Source organism: Nyctereutes procyonoides, unplaced genomic scaffold, assembly GCF_905146905.1.
Source record: "Nyctereutes procyonoides isolate TBG_1078 unplaced genomic scaffold, NYPRO_anot_genome, whole genome shotgun sequence".
Taxonomy (NCBI): Eukaryota; Metazoa; Chordata; class Mammalia; order Carnivora; family Canidae; genus Nyctereutes; species Nyctereutes procyonoides.
In genome coordinates this window covers 27,538,031-27,561,331 of record NW_026575020.1, presented here as the reverse complement: position 1 = coordinate 27,561,331, position 23,301 = coordinate 27,538,031, and the positions used below count along the sequence as shown (strand labels likewise).

Sequence of the window (23,301 nt, the reverse complement as noted above, 5' to 3'; positions counted from 1 at the left end):
ATAAAATCTTAAAAGAATATGAAGAAATTTATAAATAATATTAGAGCAGGGCCTGGCTGATACTGTGTATGCTTTTATATCCCCAGATATGCTATGAGCTTCTTAAAGCTGGGAATAGGCTTTCATTTAACCTCTTTCCCTCATGTCAGAATTTTTTTTTTTTTAAGATTTTGTTTGTTTATTCATGAGAGACACACAGAAAGAGGTAGAGACAGGCAGAGGGAGAAGCAGGCTCCCTGCAGGGAGCCTGATGAGGGACTCGATCCCAGGACCCCGGGATCATGACCTGAGCCAAAGGCAGACGCTCAACCCCTGAACCACCCAGGTGCCCCCCTCACTTCAGAATTTTGTTCAACAATAATATCTAACATTTACTGAGTACTGTCTGCCAACCATTGTCCCAAAAAGGCAACTAGTGAAAAACCATTTTGCACCTTGGCGTGTAGTTGAGTAAACTCTAGCAAAGGAGCTTTCCTCTCCAGGTGTCATTAGCATCATTTTCTAAACCATGGGTACTCTGCTGGTGTAAGAGTCCTCCCTACCACTTTGCACTGGAGGCTTTCTTGACCAGGCAGTGCTCTAAGTAGGTCTCTTTGGAGCTCACTCTGACCCAGTCCTTTAGCATAGTTCAGCAGGCCTAAAGGATCACTGAATTAGCCTAGCAGTAATAGGCAGAATGATCATGTATCTCATTGCTTACCAGACTTGAATAAGAACAATCCTCCTTCAGTGATCCATTTGGGTGAAGAGAAACTCCAGAATGTAGCAACACCATGTTCTGGTATATTCATAACCAAAATTCTCTCTCTAGTTCAGCACTTGAAACTATTGCGGTTGTGTTCACTGTAGATAAGTAGTCCTGGGTCTGGGCATCTATTTCAGTATATTGAGTTGGAGAGACAGCCAGCATTACTGATTGTGGGATATTAACTTTTTTTAGCTTACAGCCATGAATTCCACAGATGGACCTTTGCAATGTAAGAAATGTGCAATTGTGTCTTGGCATCTCGTCATTCATTCATTCATTCATTCATTCATGTAAAAAGAGAGGGTGTACTCATTCTGTTTTGAGGACTTCTGGTTAACTTCTAAAGTTTATCTTTTCATTTCTCCCCACTACTTTTTTTTTTTTTTTAAGATTTTATTTATTCATGAGCGGCAGAAACACAGAGGGAGAAGCAGGCTCCATGCAAAGAGCCTAATATGGGACTTGATCCCTGGACTCCGGCATCATGCCCTGAGCGTGAAGGCAGACACTCAACCACAGCCACCCAGGCATGCCCCCCACTACTAAATTTTTTTTTAATTTATTTTTTTTTCCCACTACTAAATTTTAAATGTACTTTTTCTGGTCATTCTGGAAGAAGTCATTTCTAACCCTGTACCTAATAATTGGGTCTCATTTCTTTTAGAGTACATCTGGGCTACCACAATATTCACCACATTAATCACTATGGCTTTTAAAGATTTATTTATTTATTCATTTATTTATTTATTTAAGAGATTTTATTTATTCATTCATGAGAGACACACAGAGAGGCAGAGACACAGGCAGAGGGAGAAGCAGGCTCCATACAGGGAGCCTGTCGTGGGACTCAATCCCGGGTCTCCAGGATCATGCCCTGGGCTGAAGGCGGCGCTAAACCGCTGAGCCACCTGGGCTGCCCAAGATTGATATATTTGAGAGAGAGTGGTGTTCAGGGGGAGACCATCTCAAGCTGACTCTGCTGAACACAGAGTCTGATGTGGGGCTTGATCCCACAACCCTGAGTTCATGACCAGAGCCAAAACCAAAAGTCAGGCGTTTAACTGAGTGAGCCACCCAGGTGCCCTTATCAGTCAATGTGGATTTTATTTTATTTTTAAGATTTTTACCTATTTAGGGTAGCCCTGGTGGCGCAGCGGTTTGGCGCCGCCTGCAGCCTGGGGTGTGATCCTGGGGACCTGGGATCGAGTTCCATATCGGGCTCCCTGCATGGAGCCTGCTTCTCCCTCTGTCTGTGTCTCTGCCCCTCTCTCTCTATGTGCCTATGAATAAGTAAATAAAATCTTAAAAAAAAAAAAAAAGATTTTTACCTATTTATTCATGAGAGAGGCAGAGAGAGAAGCAGGCTTCCCATGGGAAGCCCAATGCAGGACTTGCTCTCAGGACCCCAGGATCATGACCTGAGCCAAAGGCAGATGCTCAACCCCTGAGCCACGCAAGTGCCCCACTATGGCTTTTAGAGAGTGGACCGGTGTTCTTGGAGTAAAAAGCATAAATTGACCATTTTTCCTTAACAGAGGACTTGGATAAGTAACCTTCCCAAAAGAAGAACAAATAGTAAACTTGAAAAACACCAAATAGGGATCCCTGGGTGGCTCAGTAGTTTGGCGCCTGCCTTTGGCTCAGGGTGTGATCCTGGAGTCCTGGGATCGAGTTCCACATCCCTGCATGGAGCCTGCTTCTCCCTCTGCCTTTCTCTCTCTCTGTGTATGTCTCTCATGAATAAATAAAAATCTTAAAAAAAAAAAAGATTAAAAAAAAAAGAAAAACACCAAAGAATCAAAGATGATATTTTAAAAGATTTTTCTCAAAAAAAAAAAAAGAAAAAAGATTTTTCTCATTAAATTGTCGATGATTTTTATTTTTAAGAATTTGTGTATTACAGAGAGAGGGCATGAGCAGGGGGAGGGGCAGAGGAGAGGGAGAAGCAGAATCCCCACTGAGAAGGGAGCCTGACCCAGGGCTCAATCCCAGGATCCTAGGATCATGATTTGAGCCAAAAGTAGACGGTGTAACAGACTGAGCCATACAGGTGCCCCAAATTGTCAGTGATTTTTAAAATATTGTTTGGCAAGGATATGGGGGAAATGGGAACTCATAAACCAGTGGTGGGAGTGTAAATTGTACAGACTTTTTGGAGAGCCATATGGCAATATAAACCTTAATGTTCTTACCCTTTGGGATCCCTGGGTGGCTCAGCAGTTTGGTGCCTGCCTTTGGGGCAGGGTATGATCCTGGAGACCCGAGATCAAGTCCCACATCGGGCTCCCTGCATGGAGCCTGCTTCTCCCTCTGCCTGTGTCTCTGCCTCCCTCTCTCTCTCTCTCTCTCTCTCTCTCTCTCTCTCATGAATAAATAAATAAATAAAGTCCTTTAAAAAAAAATGTTCTTACCCTTTGATCCAGCAGTTGCATTTCAAGGAATTTATCCTAATGGAATAAGAAAAAAAGTCTTCACTGGGGCACCTGGGTGGCTCAGTCTGTTGAGCATCTGAGTTGGGCTTGGTCATGATTCCACAGTCTCAGGATCAAGTCCCATGTTGGGCTGCCTGCTCAGCAGGGAATCTGCTTCTCATTTCCCTTTGCCCCTCCTCCCTCTCGTGCTCTCACTCTCTCTCAAATAAATAATCTTAAAAAAAAGAAGGAAAGCTTATTAACAAAAATGCTCATAATAGCATTTTCACTAGTGAAAAGTTGGGAATACTTTATAGCTATTAAAAGTCATGTTCTTGGGGCAGCTCAGGTGGCTCAGAGGTTTAGCGCATGTCTTCAGTCCAGGGCGTGATCCTGGGGTCCTGGGATTGAGTCCCATGTCAGGCTCCCTGCATGGAGCCTGTTTCTCCCTCTGCCTGTGTCTCTGCCTCTCTCCCTCTGTGTCTCTCATGAATAAATAAAATCTTAAAAAGTTATGTTCTTAAAAAGGAGAAATTTATAATATAAATTTCATAATAAAAGGCCAAGATATAAAGCTTTGTAGTAACTGTAAAACACTTGTGTATGTATACTTATGACCTTGTATATATACATACATATATATACATAAACATTAAAATTTGGGAGGTTATATCTCAATTTTGAATGTGGATTAAGGCTTAACCTGGGGGTTAAGTCTGATTAAAAAAAAAAATCAGGGTGCCTTGGTGGCTCAAGCATTAAGCATCTGCCTTAGTCTCAGATCATGATCCCAAGGTCCTGGGATGGAGCCCTGCATTGGGGTCCTTCCTTAGTGAGGAGACTGCTTCTCCTTTTCCCTCTACCCTTCCCCTTGCTTGTGCTCCTTCTCTCTCAAATAAACCTTTTTTTTTTTAAATTTTTAATTTATTTATGATAGTCACACAGAGAGAGAGAGAGGCAGAGACACAGGCAGAGGGAGAAGCAGGCTCCATGCACCGGGAGCCCGACGTGGGATTCGATCCCGGGTCTCCAGGATCGCGCCCTGGGCCAAAGGCAGGCGCCAAACCGCTGCGCCACCCAGGGATCCCTCAAATAAACCTTTAAAACAAAACAAGGGAAGGGGCTCCTGGGTGGCTCAGTGATTGAGTGTCTGCCTTTGACTCAGGTCGTGATCCCTGAGTCCTGGGATTGAGTCCCATGGGGAGCCTGCTTCTCCCTCTGCCTGTGTCTGCCTCTCTCTGTGTCTCTCATGAATAAATAAAATCTTAAAAAAAAAAAAAAAGCTCCACAAAAACCAGTTTAAGATTTTGTTTTAAGGGGACGCGTGGGTGGCTCAGCAGTTGAGTGCCTGCCTTCAGCCCAGGGCCTGATCTTGGACTCCCAGGATTGAGTCCCACCTCAGGCTTCCTGCATGGAGCCTGCTTCTGTCTCTCTCTGTGTGTCTCTCATGAATAAATAAATAAATCTTAAAAAAAAAAAAAAGATTTTGTTTTAAGTAATTTCTACCTCCAACATGGGGTTGGAACTCGCATGCCAGAGACCAAGACTTGCATGCTCTGGGATGCCTGAGTGGCTCAGTTGGTTAAGTGTCAGCCTTCCACTCAGGTCATGATCCCAGGGTCCTGGGATTGAGCCCCACATCAGGCTTCCTGCTCAGTGGAACTTGGTTCTCCCTCTCCCTCTGCCCCTCCCCTTGCTTGTGCTCTCTGACTCTCTCTCAAATAAATACATTCTTTTTTTTTTTTTTTAAGTTGCATGCTCTGCCAACTGAGCCAACCAGGGAACCCTAGAGTTTGAGAAATTTAACACTTATTTTTTTTCAAGTATCCTTATTTATTTATTTATTTATTTATTTATTTTTTATTTTTTTAATTTATTTATGATAGGCACGCACACAGAGAGAGAGAGAGGCAGAGACACAGGCAGAGGGAGAAGCAGGGTCCATGCACCGGGAGTCTGACGTGGGATTTGATCCCGGGTCTCCAGGATCGCGCCCTGGGCCAAAGGCAGGCGCTAAACCGCTGCGCCACCCAGGGATCCCCTCAAGTATCCTTATTTACCTTTTTTCATGATCTGTTTGCTTCAAAGGGAACAGTATGGTTTACATGTTTTATTTCAGTGAAGACCCGTAGGAATTGTTAAGCAGTTAACTTCTTGATTTCTCTTTTTAGGCTCCTTGGTTCTTTTGCCTAATTAAGATTGTTTGTTTTTGTAACTGTCAGAAATGAATTTGAGATCAGCAATCATAGATTTAAAAAGATAGTCTTGGGATGCCTGGCTGGCTTAGTCAATAAAGCATGCTACTTGATCTCAGGATTGTGAGTTCAAGCCCCACACTGGGCATGTAGAACTCACTTAAAAATAAACACTTTTTTCTTCTTAGGAATTGTACATTCTAGATGTGGAGAAGGAATGTATGAGCCTGGTGTAGATAGATAGCAAGTTTTCCCCACCTCTTCTTGGAAAAGCTGCTGGGACTTATGAAAAAGTAGAGCTTGCTACATTTCCTGAGGTTAAAAGAAGATTGCAACAAAACCTTAAAGCTTAATGCTACTCTGTAAATGAATAGCACAATAAAAAGTCTCCATGTTGCTTTGTCTTTGATCCAGTATGGAAACATGCCCTGACTAGCCTGATCTGTTACCGCCTTCTGTTCTGTCTCTACTGCAGGTGGTGATGGGCATCTTTCTCTAGGGTATGTTTTAACTACAGAGTATGATTTCTGTTTAGGACAGGGGTTACTTTTCTAGACTTTTTTTTTTTTTTTTCTGATTATTGACTAAATGTGTTTGGGAAATGCTTAGAAACTTCATTTCATCTCCTGTGTACTACATCTTAAATAATAGCCTGCTCTGTTTTTTTCCAGGGGTGAGCCCCTCCAGACTCCGAATAGGAGATCAAGAGTTTGATTCATTGCCTGCTTTACTGGAATTCTACAAAATACATTATTTGGACACTACAACATTGATAGAACCAGTTTCCAGATCCAGACAGGGTAGTGGAGTGATTCTCAGGCAGGAGGAGGCAGAGTATGTGCGAGCCCTCTTTGACTTTAATGGGAATGATGAAGAAGATCTTCCCTTTAAGAAAGGAGACATCCTGAGAATCCGAGATAAGCCTGAAGAGCAGTGGTGGAATGCAGAGGACAGCGAAGGCAAGAGGGGGATGATTCCAGTCCCTTACGTCGAGAAGTATAGACCTGCCTCCGCCTCAGTATCGGCTCTGATTGGAGGTAACCAGGAGGGTTCCCACCCACAGCCACTGGGTGGGCCGGAGCCTGGGCCCTATGCCCAACCCAGCGTCAACACTCCGCTCCCTAACCTCCAGAATGGGCCCATTTATGCCAGGGTAATCCAGAAGCGAGTCCCTAATGCCTACGACAAGACAGCCTTGGCTTTGGAGGTACATAATGTGCAAAATGTAGAAAGAAGAGATCTGCTGCAGGGTCTCCCTTTCAGACCTCTTAGAGCTTTTTAGGAATGCTGAATAGAAGCACCAGCATTGTGATGTTGTAGATGTCAAACCATTAAGTACTCATTTTGGCATTTAATGTTAGGTTTTCTCTTTTTTGTAGAAAACCTATTTTGGAATAAGTAAGCTTAAAATTGTATAACTCCATGTTCTGATTGATCTACTAAACATACTTTGACTTCTTCAGTAACACCACCTGAATTAATAGGAATTAACCTAAAATATTTTTTTCTCATCTACATTCTAATCTGATTCATTCTTTCTGTTTATAATTGTCTAAAGTAAGGTGGGCTCTGTCAAACCACTTAAATGGAGTTTTCCCACAAAAACATAATGTTTTTACTTTAGGGGGAATGGGGTTTCTTACCATTGACTGATTGTGTTTGTAAAGTAAAAATTTAGGAGGAACGGTAAAGCATAGTACAGGTGAGAAGAGATACATACTGAAAACTGTATACTACCAGGAGTAGCAAGTTTACTTGTTTTTTATTGTTCGGTGCATTTTACAGACAGGAAGCCAGTTCCTGAGGAGTAAATTCCTGCCTTTTTCTGGTGAATTGTTATCCTTGGTAGTCCCATCCCTGGCCAACCATTGCATTGTGTTTATTTCTTTATTCCTCTCTTTTGCATTCATGGCTTTGTCTCTTACCTCCTCCCTCCCTCCCTTTGAGTTATCGAAGAGCTAGTGGTTCAGTGTAAAGCTTGTACAAAAGTGGCATGCTATCCCATCTTTCAGAACCTACTGATAGAATTTGAATGTAAGCAAATAGCTAACTTTTTAAAGGACAGGCTGAAGTTATGTGAGCACAGACTAGCAGAGAAGGGGCAAAAGTGTATTCTTATAAACTGAAATCTCTAAGTGCTGTTTTCTTTGGGTCATTTTCATACACCAGGGATTAAGAGCTGCCTTCTGCCTAAGTAGAAGTGTTAGCCTACAGAATAAGCTAGAATTTATTTGAACCAGTCTCTTATATTACTGGATTTGAAATTTTTCTTTTATATTCTAGATAGTAGATACAAAGTAGATAGTTGATTCTTTTTTTTTTCTTAAGATTTTTATTTATTTATTCATAGAGTCAGAGAGAGAGAGGCAGAGACACAGGCAGAGGGAGAAGCAGGCATCATACAGAGAGCCCGATGTGGGGATCCCTGGGTGGCGCAGCGTTTGGCGCCTGCCTTTGGCCCAGGGCGCGATCCTGGAGACCCGGGATTGAATCCCACGTCGGGCTCCCGGTGCATGGAGCCTGCTTCTCCCTCTGCCTCTCTCTCTCTCTCTCTCTCTCTCTCTCTCTCTCTCTATCATAAATAAAAAAATAAAAAAAAATTAAAAAAAAAAAGAGAGAGCCCGATGTGGGACTCGATCCAGGGTCTCCGGGATCATGCCCTGGGCTGCAGGCGGCGCTAAACCGCTGCGCCACCAGGGCTGCCCTAGATAGTAGATTCTTTTATGTTCTAGATAGTAGTAGAAATTTTTCTTTTATATTCTAGCTAGCTGACTCTTCTAAGTTTGAATGAAAAATGTATTTTTAAAGTCCTTTTTTTTTTTTTGAGATCATGCTGTGACTTAAAAGTATTGTGTCTCTACTTTGATGAGAAATGAAATGTATGTGACATAAGTCACATCCGTTTTGAGTTTGGAGGATAAGGAAAACAAGTTTCTAGCCTCATGTTTTCATTTAAGTTCAAATGATGTCAACATCCAACATGGTGCTATGCTACATGGCAGATGGGACTCTTGACATTTATCATAGACCTTGTTAGCACTGGGCTGGTGTATGAAAAATAACATTCATGAAACAAGCCAGGAAAGAAGAGCTATCACATTAATTTTGTTTCCATTTGCATTTCCTTCCTTTCTTCATTTATTCATTAAGAGGTTTATCTTTTTTTAAGATTTTATTTAAGTATTTATTTAATAGAGCACGCACACATGCAAAACATGTGTGACATGCATTCTTGTCTACATTCTTGTCTGAATAGATACAAAGAGGGCAGCTGAGTCTTCTAGGTTTGACTGACAAAAAGGCCCTGAGTTGGGAGAGAGAGAGAAAAACAGACTTGGCTGAGCCCCGAGCCTGACTCAGGCTCCTGAGATCAAGACCTGAACTGAGATCAAGAGTTGGACACTTAACCAACTGAGCCACCCAGGCACCCCTCCTTTTTTATTTTTTTAAGAGTTTTTTTTTTTTTTTTTTAAGATTTTATTTACTTATTCATGAGAGACAGAGAGAGATAGGCAGAGGGAGAAGCAGGATCACACCTGGGGCCAAAGGCATATGCTCAACCAGTGAGCCACTCAGGCGTCCAAGAGTTTATTTTTATTTATTTATTTTTTAAAGATTTTTAAATTTATTCATTTGAGAGAGAGTGAGAACAAGAGCATGAGTAGGAGTAGAAAGGAGGATCAGAGGGAGAAGGAGACTCGCAGCTCAGCCAGGAGCCCAATGCAGGGCTGGATCCCAGGACTCCAGGATCAAGGCCTGAGTTGAAGGCAGACACTTAGCCGACTGAGCCACCCACATGCCTTGCCTTTTCTTTTCTTTTCTTTTCTTTTCTTTTCTTTCTTTTCTTTTCTTTTCTTTTCTTTTCTCTTTTCTTTTCTTTCTTCTTGATTTTATTTAGCTATTTGAGAAAGAGTGAGCAAGCAAGAGAGAAAGCATGAGCAGAGAAAGAGGGAGAAGGAGACTCTCTGCCAAGCAGGGAGCCCGATGCAGGGCTGGATCCCAGGACTCCAGGATCATGACCTGGGCCAAAGGCAGACACCCAACTGACTGAGCCACCCAGGCACCCCTTCTTTATTTTTAAAAATATTTTATTTATTTATTTGAGAGAGAGAGAGAACAAGAGGGGGGAGGAGCAGAGGGAGAGGAACAAACCAACTCCCTGTTGAGCAGGGAGCCCAACTCAGGGCTCAATCCCAGGACCCTGAGATTGTGACCTGAGCTGAAGTCAGACACTTAATCAACTAAGCCACCTAGGCACCCCTAAGATTTTATTTACTTTTTTTTTTTTTTAAAGATTTTATTTATTCATGAGAGAGAGAGAGACAGAGAGAGGCAGAAAAACACAGAGGGAGAAGCAGGCTCCATGTAGGGAGCCCAATGTGGGACTCAATCCCAGGACTCCAGGATCATGCCCTGGGCCAAATGCAGATGCCAAACTGCTGAGCTACCCAGGGATCCCCATATTTTTAAGTAATCTCTATACCTGGTGTGGGGCTTAAATTCAACCTAGCCCCAAGACCAAGAATTACATGCTCTACCAACTGAGCCAGCCAGGTGCCCCTGCATTTTCTTTTTTAAAGAGAGTTGTTTTTAATGATGCCTGCCTTTGGTTAGAGGCTTTCATGCTTGAAAAGGTTGAGCTTCTCTCTCTGCTGTAAAATGTAATCTTGTGAAATAAATCAGTAGAAAATAGTTTCTGATTTTTGTGAAGTTTTATTTTTGGTTAGATACTGATTTTGAGCCACATATAATGATTGCCGAAGATGGCCTCTTTCGGGTTAGAACAAATACACCAAAGTAATAGCTTCATGATACTTTATGTACTTAAAAACATGGTATCGGTTTAGCATCATAGAATTTTAGAGCTGGGGGATCCCTGGGTGGCGCAGCAGTTTGGCGCCTGCCTTTGGCCCAGGGCGCGATCCTGGAGACCCGGGATCGAATCCCACATCGGGCTCCCGATGCATGGAGCCTGCTTCTCCCTCTGCCTGTGTCTCTGCCTCTCTCTCTCTGTGACTATCATAAATAAATAAATAAATAATTAATTAAAAAAAAAAGAATTTTAGAGCTGGAAAGGACCTTCGATATCTTGTTTTGTTTTGTTTTGTTTTTTCTGGGTTTTTTTTTTTTTTTTGACCTTAGATATCTTTATTTGTTATATAAAAAGAACTGATGTTTAGACAGATTGGATTGTTCAGACTAATTAGAGGTAGACATAGGATGAACCCAGATATACTGTGGTCCCTCTTCTACTCAGTCTATGATTCTTTGTGTTTTACAACAGTTCTGTCCTCCTTAATATAGGTTTTGTGTGGTTTCACTGACAGCATATCTTCAGTTGTATGCAAGGATAGTTGTGCTGTCAGTACAGAATAGCTGTATAGTAGACAGTTGTCTACAGTTTTCCTTTCCCATCTCTAGTTTTTTATTAAGAGCTGATGCCTTCTGCTTATTGAGGTAAGGTTGAGAGTAAGAGAGGAGGCTCTGGAGTTCTGACTAGCATTCTGGCGAAACAAAACATTCATTGCTATATATGACCAACTATAAATTGAGGTCTTTGAGGCTTGTTAGGTACATTTTAGTGGAATTTTAAACTTAATTTGAAATAGATAAATTAGAACCATTGCATTTTAGAGTTGGTCAGAGCCCTAGAGATACTGTGTTAGACCAGCAGTATTCAGACTGCCTCTTGGTATCCCTAGGGAGGTGCCTAGGAGAAGGGAAAGCCAAAGATGCAAGGCTCTGGGTTCCCTCTCTTGCTTCAACCAAAGCAACTCAGTTTTTTGTTTTTTGTTTTTTTTAAGATTTTATTTATTTATTCATGAGAGACAGAGACATAGGCAGAGGAAGAAGCAGGCTTCTTGCGGGGAGCCTGACACAGGATCCCAGGACCCCAGGGTCACAACCTGAGCCGAACCAAAGGCAGACACTCAACCACTGAGCCACCCAGGTGCCCCAGCAACTCTGTTTTTAACCGTATTACATATTTGGGTCTTTCTTTTTCTTTTTCTTTTTCTTTCTTTCTTTCTTTCTTTCTTTCTTTCTTTCTTTCTTTCTTTCTTTCTTTCTTTCTTCTTTCTTTCATTTATTTATTCATTCATTCATTCATTCATTCATTCATGAGAGACACACAGAGAGAGAGAGAGAGAGAGAGAGAGAGAGAGAGAGGCAGAGACACAGGCAGAGGGAGAAGCAGACTCCATGCAAGGAGCCCGACGTGGGACTCGATCCTGGGTCTCCAGGGTCACATCCTGGGCTGAAGGCGGCACCAAACCACTGAGCCACCTGGGCTGCCCTGTTTGGGTCATTCTAAGATTTTCTTTGAGGAAAGGGTTTCTGTACTTAAAAATAGAAATCTAAAAAATTAAGTTCAAGAACCACTTCCCTTGGGGCAGCCCCGGTGGCTTCAGCGGTTGTGAATTGCAGGTGAATTGCAGGTGTTAAAATTTTTTTATGCTTCCAGACTGTCCAGAACAATCACATTGTCTTTCTTTATTTCTAAAAAGTTTATTTATTTGACAGAGAGAGAAAGAGAGCACAGGCAGGAGGGGTGGCAGGCAGAGAGGGAGAACCAGGTTCCCTGCTGAGCAGAGAGCCCGACGTGAGGCTCAATCCCAGAACCTTGGGATCATGACCTGAACCAAAGGCAGATGCTTAAGTGACTGAGCCACCCAAGTGCCCCCACATTATCTTTAAATCTACTAGTCACATTACTTAACATTCTTTGATTCAACCTGGCATTTTGCCTTTGGTAGATGATAAGACTTGAGAGTAATCAAGAAGCTTCTTGGGCGTCCTTAGGCTTGGACCTGTTCCTCAGCACAAATGGCAAAGGTTGTAAAGTGCTTAGGTCCCTGATTATATGCATTAGTGGCTACATCAACTCTGTATCTCCCCATGTAGAACTCTATGAAACCTAAGGTGGTAAGGCCTTTTGACCTATGTATAGAAAATTGTGGAGTAAAGACCCCGATTTTCCCTTTGTTAGGGGGAAAAAAAAAAGATTGGAAAGCATAAGAACACTAGTGGCAAGTTCTTGCTGTGTAAATTTGTCTTTTTCTGAAATTGTAGCTGTAGATTTCTGTATTGTTCATTGAGACATACCTGCTTTTCCTTTCCATCTTTCTTGGACATTACCTGTATTTCAGCTCGCAGAATCTCAGTTGGAAAGGACTTTGGAAGTAAACTGATCTAGCCTCTCAGGCAGGCCTTCTGGTATCCTCACAGGTGATTTTTAAGCATTTGTTTGGGTATCTCTACTTTTGGGGAACTTGCTATCAACGCAGGAATATAGTACAGAGGTTCTAAGCTTTCTTGGTTCATAACACCTTTAGTTTCTTGGTAATATTTCATAGTGTCCCAGGCCAAAACAGATGCCTAACAGTTGCATTGATTAGGTAGATATGTTAAAAACAAATTAAATATATATATCCTAATAACAGTACCCACTTGAAAAAAATAATACACATAATAGAAATAAAACACATAAGTAACTAATTACTGTTAAGCAATTAGATGTATACACCTGTTAGGTACCATACAGTTTTTCAAACTTTGGGATTATATTGAGCACTACTACCCTTGTTTCTTGTTCCACACTTATTCCATGAAGTACTTGTTTTTTATCTTAGCAACTGCCAAAACCCAGCTTTGCAAAGAGATGACATCTTTGAAAGGAATGTAGTGTGATTTCATGTAGAAATTGTCAACTGCCTTGAGCCAATGTCCCCTTACCCACTTTAGTCTGGTCTTGGGAATTCTGCACTAGTGAGTTGTTGCCTAACAGGAGGAGGAATATATGAATTCTCATATTGTTTCTGACTTGGAGAAAGAACTGCACTTAGGGACGTCTGGGTGGCTCAGTGATTGAATGTCTGCCTTCGGTTCAGGGTAAGATCCTGGAGTCCCGGGATCGAGTCCCACATCAGGCTCCCTGCATAGAGCCTCCTTCTCCCTTTGCCTATGTCTTTGCCTCTCTCTCTCTCTCTCTCTCTCTGTGTCTTTCATGAATAAAAAAATAAATAAAATCTTAAAAAAAAAAAAAAAAAGAACTGCACTTAGTGTAGCACCATGTTTTCAGACTGCACTGTCCCCCTGCACTTCCCCAACCTGCACCTTGCCAGGTTTGACAGCCATCTATTCTTCTGGAGTATGAAATCACTTGGGCTTCATGTGATCTAAGGATAGACATGTTACCTTTGGGATTTGTCTTTTCTTGACCCCAGGAGTCCCCATGTGCTTCGACTCTCTCAGGAGAAAGACACCGTTATACATATATATACAAAGGGTTATTTAATTTTAATAAGGTCTTGCTCGAACTATTTGTACTTTAAGGCTACTTTAGATAAGTTCCTTAACCCAGCTCACTGCTTGTGACTTTTCTCTTTTATCCATTTAAAAATCAGAATTTTTTTTTTTAAATTTTTTTTTAATTTTTATTTATTTATGATAGAGAGAGAGAGAGAGAGAGAGAGACACACAGGCAGAGGGAGAAGCAGGCTCCATGCACCGGGAGCCCGACGTGGGATTCGATCCCGGGTCTCCAGGATCGCGCCCTGGGCCAAAGGCAGGCGCCAAACCGCTGTGCCACCCAGGGATCCCTAAAAATCAGAATTTTTGAAAGAAAGAAAGGAAGGAAGGAAGGAAGGAAGGAAGGAAGGAAGGAAGGAAGGAAGGAAGGAAGGAAGGAAGGAAGGAAGGAAAGAAAGGAAAGGAAAGGAAAGGAAAGGAAAGGAAAGGAAAGGAAAGGAAAGGAAAGGAAAGGAAAGGAAAGGAAAGGAAGAAAGAAAGAAAAGAAAAGAAAGAAAAAAGAATTATTTAGGGGCACATGGGTAGCCCTGTGGTTGAGTGTCTGCCTTTGGCTCAGGTCATGATCCTGGGATCTGGGAATCGAGTCCTGCATCAGGCTCCTCAAGGGGAACCTGCTTCTCCCTCTGCCTGTGTCTCTGCCCCTCTCTCTGTGTGTGTCTCTCATGAATCAATAAATAAAATCTTTCAAAAAATAAAAAATCAGAATCATTTAAAAAAGTTAGAATTGCTTTAGAGTTGTGGCATAGCCTTTGTTTTTACCCTCTGATGTTTGGTCTTCTCTGCCAAGAACCTAATCAACTGTAAAAAAGAAATTTTGGTGTGGTTTTCCTGAACCTCTGTAGGATAGAATGAGACTGTACATTAGAGATGGCTCTGCTGTTATCCAAAGGTCTAATCTGTACATAATCAACTCCCCCTCCTTGCCAATGACATCTTGCAATGCCGGAACCCATATTTCTCCCTTTGAACTTTGAAAGAAGAAAAGTCTGAAGGCAGTTCAGCAGGTTCTGTCCTGCTTGTAGAGAAGCCTGGTGTGGTTCTGTGGTACTGATAGCAGCAAGAGGCTAGTCTAGTCCACATTTCAACCTATCTTTCACCTCTTAGAGCTCCGTAGGATACAATTTGAGATAGCACTTTGAATGGTTAAGAATAAAGACAATATACCTTTGAGAGAAAAGAGAAATGTTTAAACCTACATTTTGGTATCGAATAGAATGGTGCGCTTGAGGATATATATCTTGACGAAGCATCTTTTTTTTTTTAAGATTGATTTAAAAGGGAGCGCACACTCACGTCTGCGTGTGTGAGCAGGGGGAGGGGCAAAGAAACTGCAAGAGAGAATCTCAAGTAGACTCCCTGGGGAGCATGGAGCCTCACATAGGGTTCAGTTCCATGACCCTGAGAACGTGACCTAGCTGAAATCAAGAGTTAGATGCTTAACTTCCCCCTAAAGAACCATTTTCTAAAAAGCACCTAGAAAAAATAAATAAATAAAATAAAAAGCACCTAGAGAATCTGGGTAAAATATAACAAATTTTTCTTTTCATCTTTTATTTTTATTTATTTTTTATTGTATTTTTGGGGGGTTTTGTATGTTTTTTTATTCTTTTATTTTTTTATTTTTTTTTCCACCTTTTATTTTTTAAAAGATGTTACTTATTCATGAGAGACACAAGGAGAGAGAGGCAGACATTGACAGAGGGAGAAGCAGGCTCCCTGTGGGGAGCCTGATATAGAACTTGATTCCTGGACCCCAGGATCACGCCCTGAGCCAAAGGCAGACATTCCACCACTGAGCCACCGAGGTGCCCCATCATCGCTTCATTTAGATATGAAATCATTTGGTAAAAAGTACTGATCCTGAAAATACAGCTTGGAGTTTACATGTGTATGCACCTATTGGATAAGCACCCAGATGAAAGTATAGAACATTTCCAGCACTTCAGAATGTTCTCTCATGTCCCTTTTTTGTGTTTTTAATATCAGTAAAATAATACATTTAGATATGACAACTATTGGGGATCCCTGGGTGGCTGAGCTGTTTAGCGCCTGCCTTTGGCTCAGGGCATGATCCTGGAGTCCTGGGATTGAGTCCCACATCAGGCTCCCTGCATGGAGTCTGCTTCTTCTCTGCCTGTGTTTCTGCCCCCCCACCCCCACCCCCGTCTCTTATGAATAAATAAAATCTTTAAAAAAAATGGATACAACAGCTATTAGGGGTATTAGCTGGGCTGTTGTCGGACTAGTTTCCTTCTCAATCCCAACCCCAGATAAGCTCTACACCCAATGTGGGGCTTGAAATCACTACCCTGAAGTCAAGAGTCACATGATCTACTGAGTGAGCTAGTCAGGTACCCTGTCAAACCAGATTTTTTTTTTTAAGATTTATTTATGACAGAGAGAGGCAGAGACACAGGCAGAGGGAGAAGCAGGCTCCACACACACAGCTGCTGTGGGACTCCACCTCGGGACTCTGGGATCACACCCTGAGCCGAAGGCAGATGCTCAACCACTGAGCTACCCAGGCATCCCTCAAACCTGCTTTTTAAAACTGGCCCCTTTGTCCCCATCTGGAGGGGAACCTAACAAAAGTAGCAACTTAGATTTTTTTTTTAATTTTTTTTTTTATTTTTGTTTTAATTTTTTTTTTTTATTTTAATTTATGATAGTCACAGAGACAGAGAGACAGAGAGGCAGAGACACAGGCAGAGGGAGAAGCAGGCTCCATGCACCGGGAGCCCGACGTGGGATTCGATCCCGGGTGTCCAGGATTGTGCCCTGGGCCAAAGGCAGGTGCCAAACCGCTGCGCCACCCAGGGATCCCAGCAACTTAGATTTTTGATGTGAGCACGTGAGCATACACATCCGCTAAACCATTTTCCTCTTTCTTAAGGGTAGGGACTTCTATTATTGGTGTAGTTGGTTAAGTATCTGACTCTTGGTTTCAGCTCAGGTCATGGTCTCAGGGTTGTGAGATTGAGCCACATGTTGGGATCTGCTCAGTGGGAAGAATCTCAGGCAGATTCTTCCCCTCTCCCTACCCCTCTTACCCTTCCCCTGTTGGGTGTTCTCTCTCTCTCTCTCTCTCTCTCTCTCTCTCTCTTTTTTTAAAGATTTTATTTATTCATGAGAGACACACAGAGAGAGGCAGAGACACAGGCAGAGGCAGAAGCAGGCTCCATGCAGGGAACCCGACGCGGGACTTGATGCCAGGCTTCCAGGATCACGCCCTGGGCCAAAGTCAGATGTCCAGCTGCTGAGCCACCTGGGTGCCCCTCTCTTTCAAATAAATATATAAAGATATTAATTTAAATAAACCTTTTTTTAATGAAAATACAAATAATAAAATGGAGAAAAGAAGTTTTGCACTTGATATAATTGACCTGGGGCACCTGGATGGTTCAGTTGGCTGGGTGTCTGCCTTCAGTTCACGTCACGATCCCGGGGTCCTGGATCGAGCCCCGTGTCTGCTGCTCCCTCTTCCTCTGGCCCTCCCCACTCTGCTGGTGCTCGTTCTCTCCTCTCTCTCAAATAAATTAACAAAATATTTTTTAAAAATTATATATATATATAATTGAACTTAACATAGCAAGGTGCTAGTAGGTTAGTGGCATTCATTCCGGTGGGATGGTTGGGGTGGGGGGACAGTCAAGAATAGTTGACAGGTCAGAAACAAAATTCACTACAGAATAGTCAAATGTTATCAAATGGATATTGCTCCCAGTGCAACACTGCAAGAGTTTTATTTCTTTTTATTTTTTTAAAGATTTATTTATTCATGAGAGAGACAGAGAGAGAGGTAGAGACACAGGCAGAGGGAGAAGCAAGCTCCATGCAGGAAGCCCGACATGGGACTCGATCCCAGGTCTCCAGGATCACACCCCGGGCTGAAGGTGGCACTATACCACTGAGCCACCCCGGCTGCCCGCAAGAGTTTTAAAAAGAAGGGAACGGGTGTCTGGGTGGCTCACTTGGTTAAGCTCTACCTTGGCTCAAGTTAATGATCCCAGGTTCCTGGGATTGGGCCCCACATAAGGCTGTCTTGGCGGGGAGCCTGCTTTTCCTCCCTCTGTCTCTTCCCCCCTGCTAAAGCTTTGTCTCCCTCTTTCTCAAATAAATCTTTTTTTTTTTCTTTCTTTTTTTTTTTTTTAAGAAGTGAACAAGTGAGATAAAGTCAGAACTCCAGGGGTGCCTTGCTGGTCTACTCTGTTGAGCTTGATTCTTGAGCTTAGGGTTGTGAGTTCAAGCCCCACATTGGGCATAGAGTTTATTTTTAAAATTTTTAAAAGTTAAAATCTGAGAACTAGAATTGGGGGTATAAGAAGAAATCTTTCAGATTTTGTTTTTTGTTTTTTTAAAAAAGACTTTATTTGAGAGAGAATGAGCCAGAGCAAGATTGAGCACAAGTGAGGGGAGGGGCAGAGGGAGGGAGAGAAGCAGGATCTCTGCTTAGCAGGGAGCCCAATCCTGGGACCATAACTTAAGCTGAAGGCAGACATTAACTGACTGAGCTACCCAGGCATCTCATTTCAGATTGTTTTTGCTAGCTAGGAAATTTTCACTTTGAGGTCCCAGTCTTCCTCTCCCCAGAAGACTAGGAAGATCTAGACTTGTCCTATTGGCTTGCTTGGATGTCAAGAACTTTATAAATTAGAAGATTGCTGATTATTAATAAAGAACCTTGGTGCTAGCAGCATGTTAGGGACTGGACATGCTTGCAAAGATGGGCAAGCAGTATCATCCTTTCTTTTCCCCTTATTCCATCAGCTTTAATCTTCATATCAACACCCTGAGCTGCTGCCTTTTCTCGCCCTTGTATCTTATCCCTTTTATGTTAGATATTCTCTAGTTTCTGTCTTCCTTTTCTCAACATCCTGTGACCTGCACAATCACTGTAGGCTTCTGTGGTTTTCAGATAGTCCTTTAGTAGGAAGTTCTAGGCAGGTCAGTAGGCAAGCTGTTTCTCCTGTGAGTGACATCAAGCTGGTTTCCACAAAAGGCCCTGGTCCTAGACTCAAGTTGACTTTGCCCAGTAGTTGAAAGTTCCTCCTATGGTAGAAAGAACATAAATTAGCTTTGGAGATAATATTAATGAGCTCAAATCCCAGCCCTGCTAGTGGTTGTGTGACCTTAGGTATATCTGTAATTAGCCTGAACCTCGGTTTTTTTCAATCTATAAAATGAAAAAACAAAAACAAAAAAAAAACTCCTGCCTTAAAAGGTTATTATAATAACTAGAAAATAGTTTATATAAAATATTCTACAGTAGGGGTAACTGGCTGGCTCAGTCAGTAGAGCATGCAACTCATGATCTCTTGAGTTCTAGCCCCACATTAGGCATGGGGCCGACTTAAAAAAGAAAAATCCTTTACAGTACTTAATGAAAGTTCAATAAATAATAGTTACTAACTTAATAAAACCAAATGAACAATTATGCTTAGAAACCTCTTATAGCCTCAGAACTCAGATGTTGTTATAATCACAGGATAAAGTTCTTTAGTCCAGTGTCTCACTACTTCTCTCACCATTGTTCAGTATTTTCCCACAGGATGAATCCATTCATCAGACTGATTTTGTCTTAAGTTTTATAGAATAGAGGTATATCCTAGATTGTCAAAACTTTATAGTTGATGTTGCAAAGGAAAGCTTTTCGTAACGGAAGCAAATACATGATGTCTCCTTATGTTAATGAATATATACCAAGTGGTATTGAGGGAGCAACAAGATCTGTTAGTACATGGTGGGGTGGGGGGCTGGCAGGCAGTGACCTACCAAGTAGAGCTTGATGAAGATGGGGGTTAAGGGGAGGGCTTTGCAAATTGCTGATGGAATTTGGAATTTTGGCTTATGCCTGCCCAGGTGGCAAAGGCTTGCCTTGGTAGGAAGGTGAGAGAACACTTCATTTTCTGGGACCAAATGAAGTTGCATTCCATGATTACTTTCTGCTCTGAAGCAGTAGCAGACAGTGATATGTGTACACGAGTGGTTGGGGGATTGTGTTGCTGTTGTATGCTAGTGAGGATGGGGCCTCTTTCCCTAGGCTGCAGCCTGTGGGGCAGACAGGAAGCTAAGGGTTATAGGTACAAAGAAAAGGAATATTGAGGTACACCTGGATGGCTCAGGTCTTAAGCTCTGCTTTTGGCCCAGGGCGTGATCCTGAAGTTCAGGGATCAAGCCCCACATCAGGCTCCCTGAGGGGAGTGTGCTTCTCCCTCTGTGTTTCTTCCTCTCTCTGTGTGTGTCTTTCATGACTAAATAAATAAAATTTTTTAAAAAAAGAAAAGGAATATTGAGTCATTCTAGTTGGGATTGCTCATCCAGAAATGATTAAAATTTCCAAAAAAATGTCATTTTCTAGGATCCTTCCTTTTCTGTACTCCGTTTTTCTGCACTGCTAAAATCCCTTCTGCCTGCACTAACCACAAGTAATCAGTCTGGTGGCTGGGGCTTGGGAGGCAGCAAATAGCCATTTCTGTAATGTCAGCCCTAGAGCAATCATGTGGGCAGGGTATGCCTAACCAGAGAATGGAGATTTTCAGTTTGCATTCATAACTGGAAATAAAGTTCTTTCCTTATTCTCCTCCTGCAGGTCGGTGAGCTGGTAAAGGTTACGAAGATTAATGTGAGTGGTCAGTGGGAAGGGGAATGTAATGGCAAACGAGGTCACTTCCCATTCACACATGTCCGTCTGCTGGATCAACAGAATCCTGATGAGGACTTCAGCTGAGTATAGCTCAACTAACAGTTTTGCTGACAGATGGGAACAATCTTTTTTTTTTTTTTTTTCTGAGTGTCATCTATACAATTTTCTTACAGATGTCAAAGCAGTCTAGTTTATATAAGCATTCTGTACCTGTGATCTTTTTTAGACTGAACTACATCTCTAGTCTCATTTACCATGTTCAGGGTACGAAACTGGAGGCCTTGTGTGTTAACTTCTGAATTGGCAATTTTAGGTGGTAGCAGCCATGCCTGAGTGTATCAGAAGGGATGGATATTTTGCCTCCTTTCCCTCAGGTAGTGCGAATCAACCTGTGGAAAACTGATGGACAAGAGAGGAATATTGCATGCTGCTTACCCTGATTTATTCAATGGTTTTGTTTTCATTTTGAAACCATGCTATCAAATGGCAATAGACTGTTCCCTCCCACCCCCATGAAGTAATCTTGCACCGTGTGAATAGTAAGTACCCAGTGGGATTGCTTTTTCATTTATAGAACATGACCACTGTATGACTCATTCTGACAGTTCAAATCCTGAGATTTCTGAGGACACTACTAGAGGCATTTGTCGTCTTTCCTAGTCAATGCTTCATACTTTTTCTTGGGATTCTTTAAATCCTTGTTATTCTTTTCCCCCAGGCCTACAGATAGGTTCATTCTCAAGAAAAGTGTTTCTTTTCATTCCAGATGACAAGCAAGATGTGCAGAGCACTTTATTCAGTGCATAGCTTTAAGCCAGTTTTGGATTCACTGAGTGGACACCCAAACTCCCAGCTTTCTGCCTTCCCTCAAGGGGTCATAGTAGGTTCACACTGCTACCACAGCTAAACAGACTTCTGGCTAATGGGATCCAGTGGGGTCATTCCTCCTGAGTGCTAGTATCCTATTAAGGGACTCTTTGAAATTCTTAGCTTCTACTTAGAGTGGAAGGACCAATCACTTAGACTATTCCATAGATGGTTGTAGGGCCAAATTCTGCCCTTTGCTTTATATGCAACTTGTATAAAAGTCAAGTTAAAACTACATGAGTTTGGGATAGGGTTAGCGCTTTGAGAAACATTGGAACCAATCATGAATTACTTATGTATTATTCATTTTACATGGTCAGAATAGTGCTTGAAGTGCATTACATTATCAACTGCCTTCATTTTTGGCTCTTTTTTTTTTTTTTTTTTTTTTTTGGCTCTTTTTCTTTATGTTCCAGTTTAGTTTACAAATCCTTTTAAGTGTGGAATGGTTTATATGGGGTCAGGTGCTCCAAAGAATAGATTTCTGAGACCAAAAATGATCTAGGCTATTTAGACTACAATATGAAACCTTCAAAGTTAGTTCCCAGTCTAGGAAGACACTTACTGGTCTATGGTGTGATATGACCCATAGAAACACATTATATTTTGCTTTGGGCCTCATTTAAGAAAAGTAATGTATCTTTCTAATTGTTTTTACATAGGTTAATGATTATTATGCATTCTTTGAACATATACCAAATCATGGTATCCCAGTGACTAGCACAATGCCTGGCATAGTCAGTGTGCAGATGTTTATGTGAGTGAATGAGGGGTGTGCAGAAGCTCTTTATATGGCACAGAGAAGCCAGCTGACACAGGATTATTACATACCACAAGCAAACTAATGAGTTGACGCTAATTTAATGTATTTTTACCTCACACTAAGGTAATGCTTGATAAAGATAGTAATATTCAACTTTTAAAAGTTAGCACAGTGCAATGCACATAGTGGGTGCTCAATAATGTTAAATAAACAGATTTGCAATACTAGACTTCATTCCATCTGACTACTCTTAAATTTTCAGTTAGAGCATAGATACTGTAAAATCCAAATACACACATTAAATCTTGTTTTCCTGAAAGTATGACATCTAAAATACTTGTAGAAAAACCTTGTCATGAACTGATTTGAATGTTTGTATTTTCTTTTGCCTTTGACTTTGATACTGGCTTGTAATGTCTCTTTTCATCATTTGTAATATTAGTGGGACATTCAACTCTACCTAAATCATAAGAATTTTTCAACAATAAGTTGTCTGAAGCCATTAAATGAACTTGGGTTGGATTTGGCTGGCTGTGACCGTTGTTGGACCTTAAATCAAAGGACTTCTAATAAGTATCTTCCAAAAGCAAATGCTAGAATCCTATTCAAGTGCATATGTACATTGTCACAGAGCAAAGTAAACTAATTGGCTGCTATATTTTATATAATCATTTCTGCAAAAGCCCAGTTTTGGATACTAATATTTGACATGGTTAAATCTTATTAATTTGTTGGAATTGTTTATTGTTAATAATGCAAATAGATAATTTTTAATTATCCTTAAGTAACATTTCACTATTAATGGTTTGAAATGGGTGGTAAGCAAACCAATTTGAAATAAAATATGAACATGTGCCATTGTATTATAACACTATACACTTTCTTGACAGTTAAATTTTTTAAAAATGTTTTTTTGTAGCATGTATTGTATATGTTTATAGTATATGTAGTAAATAAAAATATGGCCAAATGTTTGGCTTGGTGATCTTTTGAAGGAAGTAATCTTTGAATATTTTTAACAAAAGAGCTAAATCTTTTATGCTTTGGGAATAGGAGGCATGTATGTACATTCAGCAGCCTACAATCATATAATCAAATAAGGAAGCAATTATACATAATCTGTAGGTACTCATTAAAGATGAGGTTAATCATTGGTGATGTTTTGAAGGGTCTCCAGAAGTCATGAAATAAATTGATTTAAGAGGAACATAGGAATGATTATGTAATGATCAAAGAGCTGGAGTAAGGTGGACAGAGAACATCAAATTTGTCCAGAAATGGCTATATGTGGTTGTAAAGAAAACAAGAATATGGTAGGGGGCTTTATAAAGCAAATGAGAAATTTAGATGTTATATAATAGGTT

At 41.3% G+C, this 23,301-nt stretch overlaps 1 protein-coding gene across 2 annotated transcripts in view; it reads left to right on the top strand.

Annotated features, from left to right (window-relative positions):
- Nucleotides 1-22,927, top strand: part of CRK (CRK proto-oncogene, adaptor protein) — a 28,597-nt gene extending 5,670 nt beyond the window's left edge. The window contains exons 2-3 of one of the 2 annotated variants that reach the window (XM_055331976.1): nucleotides 6,026-6,561; nucleotides 20,254-22,927. In XM_055331976.1, the coding sequence (XP_055187951.1) occupies nucleotides 6,026-6,561; nucleotides 20,254-20,391 (674 nt within the window). In that variant the 3' untranslated portion in view covers nucleotides 20,392-22,927. The remainder of the gene's footprint in view (nucleotides 1-6,025; nucleotides 6,562-20,253) is intronic. The other variant, XM_055331983.1, reaches the window with a different exon arrangement.
- Nucleotides 22,928-23,301: the final 374 nt, after the last annotated feature.